This window comes from Semicossyphus pulcher, unplaced genomic scaffold (genome assembly GCF_022749685.1).
Source record: "Semicossyphus pulcher isolate SPU_LCO1_2020_fin unplaced genomic scaffold, fSemPul1.0.p SCAF_15, whole genome shotgun sequence".
NCBI lineage: Eukaryota > Metazoa > Chordata > Actinopteri > Labriformes > Labridae > Semicossyphus > Semicossyphus pulcher.
Genome location: NW_027211659.1, coordinates 3,885,257 through 3,903,252, shown reverse-complemented (window position 1 = coordinate 3,903,252; position 17,996 = coordinate 3,885,257). Strand labels below are relative to the sequence as shown.

Here is a 17,996-nt window from a genome sequence, read left to right as displayed (position 1 = left end):
TGCTCTCAGGAGTATAAATGGCGGGAGCTCGAGGAGCAGCGCCAAGCCCAGAAGCTCCAGCAGCAGCTGCAGCAGGAGCAGGCCTACCTGCTGTCCCTGCAGCAGAACCAGAACCTGGACGGTAACAAAGCCGCCCCGCAGCAGAGCAGCAAACCTCCTCAGAGCCTGGAGCAGGACAGGATAAAGCCTCCGCAGAACCCTGAGCCTGATCCGACAAAACCGCTGCAGAGCGCTGACTCTGAAAGGACCAGGTCCGCTCAGAATCACAGTCTGGAGAAAACTACGGAACCCAGGCTTCCTGTTTCTGACCTCCGAGGCCCCGCCCCCGACTCTGAGCCAATCAGAGAGGTGATCCCTCGCAGCTCGTCGCCCTCACACTGACTGCTGTAGAATGCTTCCTTTGCTTGTGTGTACTCGTTCACACTGCTTTGGGTGTGTGATGTGAACATGGTGATGGCTAGCTGCTGGTGTGGGACGCTTGTTAGATGAGCTAAGCGACTAAAATCTAATCTAAATGTGTTAATCTAATATTTATACTGGTCCACCATGAAAACATACTCCACTGATGTTGAGCCAGAAGCAGAGGCTTCACTGATCACACGATAAACAGATAGAAGGGAGACAAGATATCAGGTATTTATCAGGCCTCATATCTGCAGCTGTCTTTGGTTTTATAAATCGAGTGAACGTGGCGCCATTCCTTGAGAGAGCAAAAACCCTTTACCTCACTTGTGAGTGAAGATCTCTGCTAGCGTTGAAAATAAACAATTACCTAGGCCGATCAAAGGAAAGTGCAAATCAAACAATCATCTCTTAAATTAAGATGATATGAGTCATGGCTCTGCTGTATGCGGTGTCCAGTATTTCTTCTAAAATATCAACAAAGCATCTCATGTCTTGTCTCCTCTGTGAGGAAACACTAGTAGACATCACTCGAGAGTTTTTCCCCTCCTGACTGAATGTTCTGGAGGAAGACTTTGCAGTAAAATTCACCACCTTCCTTTCTCAGTGAGGGCACCCCTGCCTCCCTGTTGTCTTTGCCAAGTTATTAATGAAGGAACTGTAATAATAAGCCACCTCATTAGTGCTCAGTGTGACTCCCTGCCTCTATTTTTGGCAACCTGCTGTTGCCATTTAGCACCTGGTGGGGGAGGAAAAGGAGAGAGACGCCAAACAGATCTGAAAGAACCAAGTGGCCGAATGCTTGTGGTTGTTTTGCAGTTTTTTTGGGGCAGGAATGGGTGTGGCGTTTACTGCAGAGGGCAACGCAAGAGATCTTTTAACGTTGCAGATTCTGCAGCTTCAAATATTTATTTGTCTGCCCAAAAGTGATGCACAACCTTTGGTTTACAAGCATCAAATATTCTGAGTTGACATGGTGCGGGATGCTTTTTGAGTTCCACTTAAGAGCAGTCATTTGTGAAATTGTGTTGCAGCCTTCTCTATTATTAACTTTAACTTAATAAATCAACATTTAGGACAATAACTCGTCTTTTCCACACAACAAACCCTGAATCAATAACACTGAGTCCTGGACCTCTGTGTGTGTCCTAACCTTTATGTTTTCTCTACATGAAAAATGCATGACACTCCTCGCTGGTCATGGCGCTGTTGTCCTACTAGCAGGGATGTGGGAATATCATGACAACAATAACACTGCTGCCCTTGAGGGAAGTGCTTTGTTGCTCCTCTGGTGTGCCTGTTTCAGCGGACGACTTTCTCTCACAGCTCGTACAAAACGTCTGTGCTCTGCAGGGGGAGACTAACAAACCGTAGTCCGTAATGGCTTCTGTCCACTAACTCTCCGTTCATGTCCTCACCCTGACCTGCAGTCACAAACCACAGCTCATGTGTGCCCTTCATTGCGTCCTCTTTAGGCTGATGAGCGATACAGGAAGAACATCCAGGGTTCTCCTCAGGCCGCTCAGACCAAACCACAGCAGCCTCCTGTGCCGCCGCGCTCCGAGTCTTCCTACCCCAACGGGAACTCAGCATCCGAGGCGCCTGCCATGCACCGGCCCGTGGAACCACAGGTAACCATCATGTCTTTGAACTCCTTCACCCTTTTCTAGAATTATTCCTCGTCTTTGAAAGTTTTTGTACACAGGCAGCATTTTGAGTTGGGTCAACTATTCACCTTCCTCTGGTGCCTTTTCTCTTGCAAGATTCAGCTGTGTTGTAGCTTAGTGGCTAGATGGAGCTTAAAGAGGCTAAGGCTGACCAAATCTGGTGTCTTCTATTCTGTTTGTCCACAACAAAGAGTATATATTATATTGAGACTCAAAAACCCCACAAACCAAAAAGTAAACTTATATGGAGTCACATGACATGCTTGTATTTCAAATAATGCCTCTTCATAATTTAATATGGCAAACAGAGGTCTTCCTGTTTTCTTAACTGCCCTTTCCATACTATTGAAGCGGCAATGTTGTTTTTTTATTTCAAGAGTAGGACTTCCTGTTAAGTCTTCAAATTAAAAGCCTTCCACTGGTAGTTTTTAGTGTGAGGGTGCTGCAGGAAATGTTGACGGCTTTGCTGAGATTTACGAGCAACTCGTTTTGTTTATTATAGACCGGGTCATTCTTCTGTATGTTTTTAAAATTCAGTTCAGATCAGTTTATAATGTTGCATGTAAAGTGCTGGGTGAAGTTTGCTATACCGTGTCCACATTATGGACCCCAAACACAGCAGGTATCCCAACTGATTTCAGCTGTAAGAGTGAATAGGTGGCAGTTATGATACACCTATAGAACGGCTATATGTGTTTACTAGGTTCTTAAATATTGTTATTTTAATCTCTTTATAAATCAACACAAAAACTTTTCCTTTAGATTTGAAACCTTCCAAGTTACGTTTCTTTTAGAGGATGCTTTGAGCCCTACAAAGTGTGGACACTGATTTCTAACCAGAGCTGGCCGCACGTAGAGTTATGGATTAATGTAATGTCACTGTGCAACATTCACTGCATGGTGTCTATTTTATTGAAAACATTGTATCTCCAAAATGCGGGTTTATTAGGAAACAAGAAAAACAGCCTCGTCTGTAGCTTTAAATTTACGTGGCTGCGCCTCCCGTCTGCACTCACTCCAGATGTTGCCTGTGTTTTTACCTTTAATACCCTTTTCTCTCATAGTCTCTCTCTTTAAGGGTTTCTCTCTCAGGTGATCTGAGTGTTTGAAGCTTTTCTGGAGTGAAATTTGTTTTAAATATGTGAGTGTGTTCCCTAGATGTGCAGCTGTTCTGTGATGTCCTTGTGTCTTTGGCGTAACTGAACTCTTTCAGGTTTTTACGTCTGGACGATGGATCCAACAATCTGCTGCTGTTAAACTTCTATTACTTTAACTTATATTACTGTGCTGTTAAAGTTCTCTTTTTGCTAAAATTTCTGTGGCATTGAAAATGAAACGATAACAGCCCTGATTATAGACTCCTCTCCCATGATTAACTCTTTGATTGACAGGTGGTCCTCCCTCCCTTCAAAGCAAACAAAAGCACTTTCAGCAAATGTGTAATTATTCCGTGTGAACATGAGAATGATTGTTTGGTGGTATGTTACTGGGTTGTGTGTCTTTACTTCACATACTGTACCTCCTAATTGTGTGCTGGTGATTTCAGACATCCATAATTCATGGGCACCCAGATTTGCAGCGATGTGACTCAGTGTTAGTCATCTTCCCAGCGAAGGATTCAAACCACTAAGCATGAATAATCACAGTTCATTGAAGTCAATCTGTTTTGAATATGTCACACAGATTAAATTATACAGAAACGATGCTGTAACTTGGGAGAATGAGGGTGATGATGTCACTCACTAGTGCGTTATGAATCATTTGCTATAATGTTAGAAGAGAATTAATCAGGTTGCTCTCATTAGAAGCAGCCAGCAGGCTCAGCTGTGGCGTCGTGTTTTCACATTGGTACACGTTTGTATTTATCGTTAACTGAATCAAACTCACACGGGGTCATGTTGAGGTCTTCTGTTGGAGATAATGAAATAAAAAATTATAGTCAGAGCTACTTTCCATGCTACAAGAAGCTGCAGTCAGAGAGTATTCACTGCTGAAACTGGACGTGAAACTGGATCTTCCTAATTGACACACATGATTGTTGAGCTGTTGTTGATTTGACACCTCTGTGGTTTAGGTTTGGTTATCTTATTATCTTATTAAAACTACTTTATTAAAGTCAAATCACGCTCACGGTTGAGGTGAAGGAAAGTCAAAGTCACAGGCCCCCCCCTCCAACCCCACCACCAAACCATGGATGTTACGCGTGCTGTACGACCTGTATGTTGTTCTGCCTACATGTATGTGTGCATGCCGACTTTTGTCGTTAATGCAGTTCATCTTCCTGCTCTTTACTTGTGATGAGGCTGAATCCTCCTGAGACGAGGGGTTGCAACTCCCTAAACATCAATGACATGTTAATATGCAGGCTCAAAGAGCGTGATGTAAATAAAACTGGATATAAAGCTAAATTTAAAGCAGAAATCTCTTTTCAGAGTCTCTTTCAAGGGCTTACATTGTCAGTGAAGTTACATTTGGCTCAATTAGAGGAATGTACAGGCTTTTGCTGAGATAAACTTTGTCATCTTCTCATTTCTAATTTATATAAAAAGTCTCAAATGTATGTAAATGTCACCGAGTAGAGTCCGACCCCGTATTCGTCTCAGGATGCTTTCAGCTTCATCTCTCAGCTTTGCTTTTTAATGTTGTTTTAATGTCTTTTATTTTCTCCCTGTGTCACTCAAAAGTATTTCAGTGATACCTTTTGTCGCACAGGCTGCACCTTTTCCACCAAATAACTCATTAAAGTTTGTGAATTAAAGCTCTGACAGTGAACGTCACATTGCCCTTTTCTGTCCCTTCAAAAGGTGCAGCCTTAGCGACAACAGGTATTTGTACATGTGTGTGTACTTTTATTTTGTGAGTGTTCTTTTGCTTCCATTGCACTCATATAAAACGTGGGGTCTTTAGGGGCTTTGTGAGACTTTGGAGCCACTGAGGTCAAAAAGGTCTTCCAGTTAATTTCCCCAAAGCTAAACATTAAAGCAGCAGATTTTAATAGACAGTCCCTTTTAGCTTAAGCCAAATTAATAAATTAGAACAGCTGCCTTGATGTGAAGGTTATCCAGCATGTTTCCTAAATTTGTTTTATATATATATTCAGCAGAAATAGTTATAATTCAGTAATAGCAAAACTGAAAATCACTGTTGGAGTCTAAAAACAGAGATGTCTCTAACTCCTGTCAGAAATGCATGTCGTTAAGTAAACGTGGTGGTACTTTTACACCGTGGACTCTTGTCTGAATAAGAGCCTCTGTCACTTTAACATAAAAGTCACATTACTTAGATGTACCTGTAACATCTCCACCTTCCATCACTTTCAACACGGAGCGTGTGTGAATCGAACGCGGTCAGATTAACCTAAAGGCTCCAGCTGCACGCGGTTAAATACACCGAAAGAGATTAAATGCAAGTCTTAAAAGCTTGCTAATAAATCTGGCACTTAATTATAATCTCTACATTTTCATCCATGCTGACTGTAAGGATGATATTTTTCAAATTCCAGCAGAACGCTTTAAATTAAACACATCAGCAAACAAGAGTTAAATAAGACACCACATGTATCTTGTCATTCTCTGCTTTGCATAATTTGCTCTAGTAAAAATAAGAACATTTATTTGTGGATTTGGAATATTTAAGAGGTAATTGATAAAGCCTTTAATATCAGAATAACCTTTAAGAGAACACTCTTTGATAACATTTATTAACAACTCGCTGCTGGTACCTTTTCGTGCACCAACGAAGCCAGTAATTCCTTGTATTCCATGTCCGAATAGGGCTCATGTTTTAACCTTCATTCACTGGGGTGTTTGTACAGCTATTTTGATGTGAAATGGCAAAAAAAAATCATGTTATTATTTCAGGGAGAAAGTACTAAGTCAGATAGAGGGTGTTGGCTTCATAGCGCTAAAAACACTTCTACAATTAGATGCTATTTTTATGATTAGATGTTGTATTTTGATTGTATGGAAGTTTACGTTACGCAGATGATACCCTCTTCTCTTAAAGCAAAACAATAATTCTATACATCTATTGTAATGAACTTTTTGTAAACAGTCTTTTAAACATAGGATGATGAAAAAAAGGAAATATGTATATTCAACTTCTTTACAAAGTAGAATGCCCTTAAACAATGAAGGTTTTTACAGAGGAGTTCCTCAAGGAACAGTTCTAGGCCCCTTTATGGCTCCAATCTGACAAACCCCTAAAGGCACCCTGAAGCCCCTGTCCCTGTCATGATGCACTGCATGCAGACTGACCCGTCCTCCCCCGATGTGTTCTTGTTGTCTGTAAGGTCCGTTCCCATCTGGCTGCTTTAAAGAGCAGCGTGGTCTCGTCAAACTCCTCCGCTACAGCCCCGCCCCTTGTGTCGCGGTCACACTCCTTCACTGAGCCACTCGCCCCTAGCTTTGAAAACCTTCACCTCCGCAACAGCCAGGAACCCCATCAACACCATTACCCTCCATCTTCATCACCATCCTCATCATCAACGCCTGCACGCACTGACCCACAGCCCCACCCCCAGCCTAGGCCCTCAGCCCATGAACCAGCCCCTTCAGAGGAAGCCCCGCCCAGGGTAAGGACAGGAAGAAAACCCCAGGTGTAGACTGGCAGCAGTACTTTCTATTAACTGATTAAACGGGGTTATTGTCGCAGTTTCATTATCCTGAACTGTTTAACTCATTACTTTAATAGCTTTCCACCCTCTGCCTGCTTCTTTATGCTATCAATTATTCATTTTTTATTGGATTTCCTTTCCTTCTTGAGCAGGAAAAAGCTTGTAGGGGAATTATAGACGATTTAATTAAATCCACTTTAACTTAACATACAAGTTTTTGAAATGAACAAGTTGGTTGGCAGCTTTAAATAATTTTTCTCCACAATACAAAGATCCTGTCTCTACCTTAGGTTTCCCTCGATAGACAGAATATCACGAGAAAGAGGAAATTCAGGTCAATCTGTGTGATTTAATCAATGCTGAGGTAGCTCACTGTTAATATAAACCACAAGTCTGTGACCTCTTTATCGACCAGCACCGTGTACTGTGACGATGCTGAACATTAGACCGCCTCACCAGCCTTTTACTGTACAACCACAAAAGGACATACAGTAAAAAGGAGAGGAGAGAAAAATAAGCAAATGTGGAGATGGTTCTGCATTTAGGTTACACTCTCCCCACCTATATGTATAGCGTGTTGGGCGCTAAGTAAGGAAAGACAGGAATGCTATATGCTACCACCCACAGACGTTTAAATTCACTCCACTGAGCCAAAGTTAGAGGCCCACCAGAAAAACAAACCCTCTGCTGCCAAGCTGAACCACAAACCTGTCAGGACTTAAATGTATAGTACATGGAGTTTAAATACAACATAAAGCTCTCCACAGGCATCTTTACAGCCTTTAAATAAAACAGAAGCATGCTACTACAGATTTATTAACATCAGTCCATATCTTTTCCATTTGTCCCGAACTGGAACGGCTAAACGAAGCGAAATAATGGCTCTTAACATTAACAGTCAATGCTGTGACTGGAAGTCTGCTCTGCATTGCTTTGTTGTGTCGAGCTTTGGATGCTGCCAAACGTTCCTCTGAGCTTTAACTGAATTTACATGCGACTCTGGAAGGGGAAAAGGTGCGATGGTTTTGTTTAGCAGTGGTGCTCCGGGGCGTGGAGATGAGCGGTTTAATTGGTGGAGGATGACTTTTTCAGAACATGTGTTTTGCGGTGCATGAGTGGAATTGAAAAGTATGTATTTTAGGGACATATGGTCCGCAGTTTCAGTCTGCAAGCATTTATTCAGATGAGAATGGTGCATCATATCAACAGCAGAGTGCCCTGCTTGAAACGAATCTGATAATCATGCTCGGTATAAGACTGTTTACTCTCTCTTCAGTGAACACAATTTACTAAAAGATGTTTCTTGGATAAATATGTATTATTGCTGAATTAGCCAAAGAGATGGCCACTAGGTTTTCCTTTGCAGAAGGGTGGTGGTGAGTTGTTGTGATGCTTCTGCAAACCCCTTACAAAAGGTCTAATGAAATGTTGCACTATGTTGTTGTTTTTATGTATTTGGTGCACTATCAAGCACATTCAGTCTCACCAAAGTGTTTATGTGTGAGGTGGTTATTGTCTTTATCACAAAAGGTCCCTGTCAGGACTACATCAAGGTCCCCCGTGTTGTCTAGGCGAGATTCGCCACATCATCACGGCAATGTCTCACACAGTGGCCATGCTGTGCATCGCAGTGCTGCCAGGTAAACTGAAATAACCGCTCTGTTCTGTGTGATTCTGTTTCTTCAATCAAAACGTCATTTGGATGGTTTAACGTGGTTCTGTGGGATTCTTAAATGTGGAATAACTCATAAATATATCATTTAGGAATAAAAAACTGATGATATTAAATACATATTTATAGTTCTAATAAATAAATCTACATACAATACATGAGTGATGCCAACATTTGTATCAAAATACAGATCAGATGAAAAAATGACTGGGCCCACAATAGTGCCCTGTGGGACTCCACTGGTTTTATCCTTAAAAGAGAATATAGAACTGCAGCTACCGAGAGTTTACAGAGAACATTTTATGGGAGCTGAATCAGTCTTGGGCTCTGACGCAGATAAGATCTTAAGGAAGTAAAACTCCACAATGTCAATCTGTCAAAGAAAGTCATTCGCAGCCTCCGGGAGAAGAGCCTCGGAGCTGTGAAGCAGTGTGAAACCAGGCTGCTGTTTTCAACCACCCAATTAAAAAGGCATGAAAAGGAATGACTTTCAAAAACACTCACCTCGTTTGGAGATGGATCACACACACACAAACACACTCGCACACACAGAGGATTGCGTCCTTACATTCAGTGAACTCACTGCCTGTTTGTGCTGCTACAGTCTTTGTCTTCTGAGTTGTGTGGGAGGGTTTATGTAATAGTGCTAGCTGTCTAAGCTTGTTTACTTGTGTGTCAGTGTGTGTGCAGAATTGTGTATTTCCAAACCACAAGTCTTCTCATGAGATTCCTTATCAGTGATTTATCTCCTTTCGGGTAACCCCGTGGGTGTATATATCAAGACAAGCACTCTGTTCTTACTGTACCATTACTTATTCAGCGTGTTTGCAATTCCTCTCGTGGACATTACGTGTAATTTATAGCCCCTTCAGTGCAAAACTAAGAGTGTTTTTTTGTGTATGTTCAGGTGAATGTTCTGTTATCTGTCTATATTACAAGTTTAAAACTAAACCACTCATCTTTTAGAGTAACTTTGGATAGTGTGATGTGTACCCCAAACGAAATATGCCCAAATTTGCCTGAAATACCCCAAAATAAAGCAAAATATGTAAAAAAAAAAAAATGTTGTTTCTCCCTCAGATTATTAAGCATATTCTTTGCTATCAGAGGGATATTTGGATTAAATTCATTATAATTTAAGATATCAAACATCGGCCCAAAATATACGCTGTTGGCATCTGGAAAGCAAAACACCAAACAGTTTAAAAGTCACATCTGCTGCAACACTTCTGCGATCCTACCAGTTAGAAGTCGCTCTCCATCCTTGGCTTCATCTCTGCCTTTCTTGACTCTCGTGTCTGTTGGCTCTACAGCACGGCAGAGCCTCGGCTGCTGTGGGAGCGGGTGGAGAAACTGGTTCCCAGACAGACCAGTAACAGCGGCAGTGGAGGCTCCAGTTCCTCCAGCAGCTCCAGTAACTCCAGCTCTCAGCCCGGTTCTCACTGCGGCTCTGGAGAGAGGTTCAGGGCCCGCTGTGAGTCCAAACACACAAATCAGCACTTAGAAACATGCAGGAGGTGGACAATATAACTGAGACACAACCTTGAAATATAGTTACAGACTGACCTTTTCACCTCCACCTCCTTCAGCCTCCTCCAAATCGGAGGGCTCACCCCTCCAACGGCCGGAGAATGCTGGGAAAAAACCAGAGGAGAGGAGGGACTTGGTCAGGCCGAGCAGACCAGCGGTGAGAGTTGACTCGAAGCTGACTAGCCAGCACTGTAGCTCGCTAGCTGGGATAGATCTAGACCTAGAGCTGCAGGAGTGTGTTAAATCATTTGCTGTGGCCTGAGATCTCTCTCAGCTGGATTGTGTGTGAATGATGATAAACTAGCTCCTTTGGATGGTGTCATGTGACCTTCTAACCCCCCGGTAGAGTGAAGTGATGAGACTTTGTGAAATGGTTGTTTCATACTTGGATTGAGCTCACTGGCTGCACTTATCGCTTCCTTTCTCTCCACTGGTCTTTCTGCCCGGGTGGCGGCCATCTTGCCTTCTCTCACCTCGATAAAGGATTTACTTTTTCTTCTTTACTGTTTTTCATCTTTGCAGCTCCAATGATCGTGTCATTATTAGAATTAACCCACTAACCCTACCGACAGTAGCTCGAAGAGCATCAGCTGTGTGCGGTATGACAGTTAACCCTTTCTTTGCTTCATCTTTTGGCTTCGCTGCTCTCACGTTGGCTTCTCATTGGCTGACGTTCCTCTATAACCTTCCTCTTCTTCTCCAGCAGCTTTCTTCTTTACATCTCACATGGAATGCCTGGATGATTAATGGACAAAATTTCAACAAAGTGAGAGAAATGAAAAATCAGTTCTTTGACCTGTTTTACATTTCCCCTCCTGACCTGTAGGACCTCACGGCTCTGGCCAAGGAGCTGCGTGCAGTGGATGACGTTCGTCCCCCAAATAAGGTGACAGATTATTCATCCTCCAGTGAAGATTCGGACACCACGGATGAAGATGACGATGAAGAGGTGGACCAGGAGGCAGGCGAAGAGTCGACCTCCGGCCCAGAGGACTCCAGAGCTGTGTATGTACACATCAACAACCTCAGATCACGCACACTTTTACTTAAACATGGATCAATGAGAACAGAATGCATTAGCTTAGGGTCGGTGCTTGTGTTGAATGCTTCTTCTCTTCTGCAGATCTTCCAGGTTGAGTAACGGAGAGACGGAGTCAGTGAAAACAATGATCGTTCACGATGAAGGCGAGAGCGACGCAGGCTCGACGCCCTGCAAAGACAGCACGCTGATCGTCAGACAGGTACTGTTTAAGAAGAGTCCAACGAACCAATCATTTACGTCGTACTTTCAGTTGTTCGGTTTTGCATTTTGTTCATTCATCCCCCAGGTGTTTTTTCCATTTTGTTGGTATGTTGTGTTGATCATGTTCTGTTCTGTCATTCTTTGTGGCCGGTGTGAGCAGCTCGGTTTTATAAAGTGAAGACGCTTTAGTTTGGTTTCGGTAATAAACCACAATGCTATGATCTTTTCCCTAAGCTTAAACTGCTAGTGTTTGTGCCTTAACCAAACCAAACTGTGACCTTTTCACTGCCACGTACTTTGGTAAGTTTAGGCATCAAAACTACAAGGTTAGGTTAAAGACAAGAACGTGGTTTGGGTTACAATATCGAGATAATCTGGACTTAATCAAGACATGATCAGCAGCCTCCTGGGTGAGAGACCTTTGTTTAACCTGCTTTCATAGCAAAGATACCACAGTGATACTAGCCAATCACAGCACAGGAGGGCGGGATTAGGACACTTAGTTTTGCAGATGATTAATTACAACTTATCACCCAAATAATATTTTGTAGTACAAATTAAAAAAGGAAAATAACATATTATTCTATATAATTGACTGCTAACAACAGTTTTCTTCCCGCCTGTAGAACATCCACTGTAGGTTGCCCTTTGCTCTAGCTAACACCTTCCCGTCTCCTGAACTCATCAGGCACACATCTAGACCCAAAGTCGTGTACCCCTCTTTCTACTTCCAGAGTGCAGGTGACAACAGAAAGCGCCCAGGCCCCGGCCCGGGCCAAACCCAGACCCCCCCGGGTCTGCTCACAGGCTTTGCCCCGAGTCCCGGCTCGATGCCGGGCCCGGGCCTCGTCCACCACACCCCCAGCCCCCATCATCATCATCACCACCACCACCATCACCCCACACAGCACTCGGACAGGAACGGCTTTGCTGGCCGCATCCACCACCTCCCAGACCTGATCCAGCAGAGCCACCATTCCTCCCCCTCCTCCTCTGCATCCAACTCCCCTTCCTCCTCAAGCCTTGCCAGCCCCTCCATGTCCCCCCAGAGTCCCCTGGAAAAGCTCGGCATCCTCATAGAGGTATGTCTCTCAGACCCAACGCCGAAACCTGCTTAGGGGTGACATTTAAAGTGTTATCTTGAACAGGAGGAGCAAAGAGAGGTTGAAATCGTCATAGACTGTGTATAAGAAGTGGAATTAGCCCCGACCACCAAATGTGCCTTGAACCTGCATTCTTTTAAATGACCAGCAGGGGGCGACTGCACTGGTTGCAAAAAGAATTTTCATCCAAGGGAACCAATGGAGGAAATTACCCTTCTTTTCAGTTGGTTTGCTACCCGAGTAAACATTTTTTGTTTGGCCTTGATCACGTTAAAGTAAGGTCCCATTTCAAGTTGAATAGATGATAAAGCAGGGTTTGCTTTAGGGCATGGCTACCTGTGATTTACAAGTCACCAGCTCTGCGACCTTTCAACCAGGAGAAAGGGAGAAGGACGTTAAAATGTGTCCTTCCTCTCATCCAAACATGGTCACTTCTGGCTTCAAAAACCAAGATGGCGACGGCCAAATTTCAGATCAAGACTTTAAAACCAACCTGACGTCACAGAGGCTACCTCCACTTCTTCTACACAGACTATGGGCTCCACTCGTTCTTACTTTTTGTTCTTTACTGACATGCACAGAGACGGTGGTGTTGGAGGAAGCTGCATTTTAGATAATATTTGGACAAATGACTGGAACAGAAAGCACTTCCTGTTGATTTTTTTTGCACATATTTCGAAGTGCTTTGGTTTTAAAGTACCACAAACATAAATTAACATCAGTTATTCACCGCTGTTCTATCGCCCCTCTGCGAGAACTGGTTCACATTCAGTGTCCTCCGAGGCTCGTTGTGGTTTTACAAGCTCTCCCACAAACATCAGAATCTCATCTTATTCCTTCATGTTGCCTATTTCCAGCAAACGAGTCATATGTTCACATTCCCCAGACAATAAATCATAGCACTCAGGGCAGTTAGGAGCACGACGGCAAGTATGTTTCCCATGGAAATCCTTATTTTTGTGAACAGCCCTCCATATGTTTGACCCTCCACCATTGTTTCTCAGTATTTATAATTTTACCCTCCAGTTGAATGTCCATCGACTTGCATGCACCACACATAGAAACACCTCAGTTTGCCTGCTTTGTCTATTTTCTGTTTTTATCTGTTTGCATCTTTGCTGTATTTTATTGTCTATCTTTCAAAAATATCTCATATAAAGTCCTGATGTTCTGCCATCACTGACTCTCACCCTCTCTCACTGTAGAGCCAGTCGAGTAACAACATGCAGAAACACAAGTCTTCTTCCTCCTTCACCCCGTTTATCGACCCACGCCTCCTCCAAGTCTCTCCATCCACCGGCAGCGCCCTCAACAACGTCGGTAAGTCCCGAGTTTTAGGTACTTTTGAAAGGATCCTAGAACTAAATTTCAGGAGCTAAAAACTTTCGGATCTACAAAAGCTCCTTGAGTGGATTGTGCTGCGGCACGTCGGGCTCATGAACATTAAGTTTCAGAACTAAAAAAAGCTGTGACATTTAGGGTTGCCAACAATAGAAGCCTGTACTTTAACCATCTATACCTTTTTATTTTGAGGTACAATTAAGTTTTCTTTATCACAAAGCAGTGTTATTTCGTTAACAAGAATAATGACGAGAAATGTTCGTCTACTACCTTTTTCCCACGACGACGACGAGACGTTGCAGAGCTAAAAAACTCAGACGACACGTATGTTTTATTTGCGTTAACGAGACGGGACTAAAATGTTAGTGGTCGGTTGTCGGACATTCACAATGCATATTTCCCCCCACTGTGCATCTAATCTGTCTGTCGGTATCCCTGTTGGAGATAACGGGTATCACGAAGGTGGTCGTGAACTTCCCGTGTTAACTTTCTGCTTCAGGCTCTGTGCACGGTCACAGAAAAAGGGGGCGTTTTACGCGTCATTTGAAGCTTCTTCCGCACAGTAAGGAGTGACAATCGGCTGTCTGCTTCAGTCAGACTCTTAAAATGAGAAGCGATGATGAAAAGTGAAAAGTGAAAAGACTAAAGTCTGAAGACTAAATCTCAAATAGCTGCAGTCACAAACGATACAAAAAGTTTGGGATTGTCATAAATCTTTTGACTGACTAATAGATTGACCGATCGTGTTCATGTTTGCAAACTAAATCCTCAATTATTTGAAGCCTGAAATCAGACTTTCAAAAAGTGGTTCCTCTGAAGGGGACAGAGCTAAAGACCCTGATCCTTTAAGAGAAGAATATGAACTAAAATCACTTTCAGCATGGACTCTAGAAAAGCTTGTTAGCGGCCAAACTTTTTTTATCAACGCAGTCCTTTCCATTCTCCGTCAGATGATTGGCCATCTGCAAGGCTGGATCTTTAAGGACTCGGCTTTGCTGAGCCATTACCTCACCTGACGCAGCTGGTGAGCAGCCACTGACCCCTAAAGTTTACAAGATTGTCCAGTCTGCATTTAATCACTGATTTGATGAGTTTAGATTTTCCTACAAAGGTCCAGCTGGCAGTTTAAGAGGCAGAGCGGAGTGGTAACATGAAGCCACGGCTGCAGACGCATTCTGAGGTTGCCGAGCTGTTTATGTGTCACAGTTTGAACCAATTTATGAAAACAAATAGAAACTTTTCTCGTCTTCCGCTTGTTGCTCTTAGATAGGTGACCTCAAACCACAAACAAGATAAAAGTTCGTCATATGCTGGAATCCTTTTCTCAGATTATGATCAATTCATGCTTGTTATAGAGACTCCTTCCCAGCCACAATGTCAGATATAAAGTATGTCAAATCCTGTACTCATGATTAAAGACAACAGAGGAGAGACACCCAGTTTTCTAATGTTGAACCATCTGACTGACCCCCACCCTGCCCGCTGAATTCTACATCCTACACTGTCCTACCTAAGCCCTTCCCTTTGACCTTTTAGGCTACGCTAACGACGCCCGGCTGGCAGAGGCGCTGAGGGCCGACCCGTCTCGGAAAGGCTCCGTGGTCAACGTGAACCCGGTCAACACTCGCCCGCAGAGCGACACGCCCGAGATCCGCAAGTACAAGAAGAGGTTCAACTCTGAGATCCTGTGTGCTGCACTCTGGGGTAAGAACAACTCATGAGTTAGGTTTATTATTTATTTAGGTTAAGAAGAAAAAATTCAAGAAGAACAAGATGGTGTATATGAGGGTCAGCTGACTAAAAACCAGCCCGGGGCTTGTAGAGTGGCGTTCTTTATGCAGTATATAAAAGGAGATAATAACAGCCATGAGAACATTCTTATTTATGTTTCTACAAAGCCTGTTAATTGTAACATCACCGTGTACCAGACAGAAAGCATCTCAGATAAATTAAATGTTAAGAGCTGTCAGGTTTTCTGGAAGTCATAGCAATAAACGTCTTCACCACCAGGTGGCAGCAGCGCCCCTGTAAAGCTGCATGATGCATTTTTCATCCCAATCTGCACCCTGTATTTCCAGCTTTTTGTCAGTGTTTTTGGTGTTCTCATTTCTGTGTGTGTGTGTGTGTGTGTGTGTGTGCGCGCGCGCAGGAGTGAACCTGTTGGTGGGAACAGAGAGCGGGCTGATGCTGCTGGATCGCAGCGGTCAGGGGAAAGTTTACCCTCTGATCAACAGACGGCGCTTCCAGCAGATGGACGTCCTGGAGGGGCTCAACGTCCTGGTCACTATATCAGGTGAACACACACACACACCAGCATACACAGAGAAAGTGCAGAAAGGTTGTTTATTACACTTTATGGGCTTTTTTCCACAGCAGATATTTCTACATCCAACAGGAGGAAAGCACAGGTGTTTATAATAACTTTCTATTCAGGTGTATGAGAAAGCAATGACAGGCAGGCAGCATGCACACAGCCAGGACCATGAAATTGAAGCAGCTAAATGGAATGCAGCCATCATTAAAGAGTAGCTGCACACTTAAACATGTGTTTTGAGCTTTGATGAATAAAAAAATCGGCATTTCATGGGCTGGAAATGGCTCAACACACCATCCACGGTTATATATCAGACACGACCAGATTACATCGTGAATGTCAACACCTGTCAATCAGAGGTGAGCAGTACACCCCCCCGGCCCCGTCTTTGAGACACACCATTCACTAGAGTTTACACTATATTTGCGAGCACACTGTACATTAATTAGCCTTCTAGCTAACGTTACGTTACCACTCAGAGACTGCGCCTAATCTCTCCTCAGAATCAGAAATAACTGTAACAGGCTGCACGTGCGGTCGGCGCATGCTCACTTGCATTGACTCAGCTCCAAAAGCTCCGGCTTCAGGCATTAGAGGGGCTGGAGCCGACTGCTCAACCTGATAGAGCTCAGGACCGCAGCGGTCCTCCACCGCACTGAAGTGCTCTTCAGGGGACTCTGGAGGGGAGAGGTCCTCCACCTCAAACGAGCCCTCTGTGGCACATGTGCCTTTTGACTCCATTTTTCTCTGGCCAGCGGAGGGGACGTCACTGAGCGGCCGGACACTCTCAGCCCCTTACCCTCTTTGAGCATTTTACAAAACAGTGGGTGGAGTTATGGTCAGACCTGTGGGTGCAGTTCCACTTCAATGCTACTGTGTGCTTTTCCTCCTGTTGGATGTCAAAATGTCTGCTGTGAAAAAGGCCTGTGCAGCTTAATGAGTCCCACTGGGATGAACGCTTGATGAATGAGATGAACTGAAGCGCGTTCATTTCAACAGAAACAAACATGATGCGTGCAGGTGTTTGTACATAGAAAGAGGTGGCCGAACACACACACACACACACACACACACACACACACACTGTTAAAACTACAGAATGTTATTTGAGGTAACGACTAAAGACTGAGGATCAGTTTCACTTCCTGTTTATGCTGCTATGTCAGTTCATAGTGCACTGTCACGCTCAAGTATGTGTGTGTGTTTGTGAGTGTGTTCTGTCTGGTCTGCTTCTCTTCCAGGCTCGTGCACACACCCACACACCTGCAAGCACACTCTGAAACCTGTTACATCCTACATATTCTCAGACAAGTTGTGTCGTTGCATCAACATTTTTTCCAAGATTTGTCAGACTGAAAGCACCTTCAGGCTCTTACTTCTCCTCTTTCTTAAATATTCTCCCACAAACACACACACACACACTTTGCAGACACGAGTGTCTCAACAGATATTTTGAGCAAATCGGAAATTGAGTAAATGCCAGCTTGTCGAGGACACGTCACGTGTGTGTACGTTAAGTAATGCTGACACTAGCTCGAGCTTTCCATGATGGAAGTAAACACACCGCAGAGCGACACGCGTCTGTTTCCTCTCGTGAATCTCGTTTGCGTTGTTCACATTTAAACATATGCATCATGGAAAGTTTCATCCACTCACTGTTTGAGAGGCAAACGAAACTTCTTTACGGCAACTCTGACCACATCCTTACGGCATCCCATCGTTTGTCATCACATTACTAGGAGACGGTCTAAACAAAAGCCTCTCACACTAAATGTGCAGTCGTGTCATGTGTGTGTGAAGCTTAATTTGCTAATCGTGCATCATTTCTTATGACACAAGTTTATGTGGTTGATGTAGGGGGTTGTCTCTGTGATAATGCAAACAATAGAATGCGTGAACAAAAGGCACTATTTTGGAGCGCTGGTTTAGCTCAGTGGGTAGCGGAGGCAGCCCATATACAGAGGCTACAGTCCTCAACACAGCGGCCACAGGTTCAATTCCCGCCCTCAGCCCTTTGCTGCACGTCATCCCCCACTCTCTCCTCCCAATACTTCCCATCTGTCTTCAGCTGCCTATATAACAAAGGCAAAAAGGCCTTAAAAAAAAAAA

At 43.7% G+C, this 17,996-nt stretch overlaps 1 protein-coding gene across 6 annotated transcripts in view; it reads left to right on the top strand.

Annotated features, from left to right (window-relative positions):
* The window catches only part of map4k4 (mitogen-activated protein kinase kinase kinase kinase 4), a 109,553-nt gene that overhangs the window by 84,174 nt on the left and 7,383 nt on the right, over positions 1-17,996 (top strand). The window contains exons 15-26 of one of the 6 annotated variants that reach the window (XM_069662857.1): positions 10-348; positions 1,878-2,033; positions 6,361-6,642; positions 8,215-8,324; positions 9,670-9,830; positions 9,946-10,043; positions 10,713-10,891; positions 11,010-11,127; positions 11,864-12,211; positions 13,438-13,552; positions 15,110-15,277; positions 15,723-15,866. In XM_069662857.1, the coding sequence (XP_069518958.1) occupies positions 10-348; positions 1,878-2,033; positions 6,361-6,642; positions 8,215-8,324; positions 9,670-9,830; positions 9,946-10,043; positions 10,713-10,891; positions 11,010-11,127; positions 11,864-12,211; positions 13,438-13,552; positions 15,110-15,277; positions 15,723-15,866 (2,218 nt within the window). The remainder of the gene's footprint in view (positions 1-9; positions 349-1,877; positions 2,034-6,360; positions 6,643-8,214; positions 8,325-9,669; positions 9,831-9,945; positions 10,044-10,712; positions 10,892-11,009; positions 11,128-11,863; positions 12,212-13,437; positions 13,553-15,109; positions 15,278-15,722; positions 15,867-17,996) is intronic. The other 5 variants (XM_069662852.1, XM_069662853.1, XM_069662854.1 and 2 more) reach the window with 5 other exon arrangements.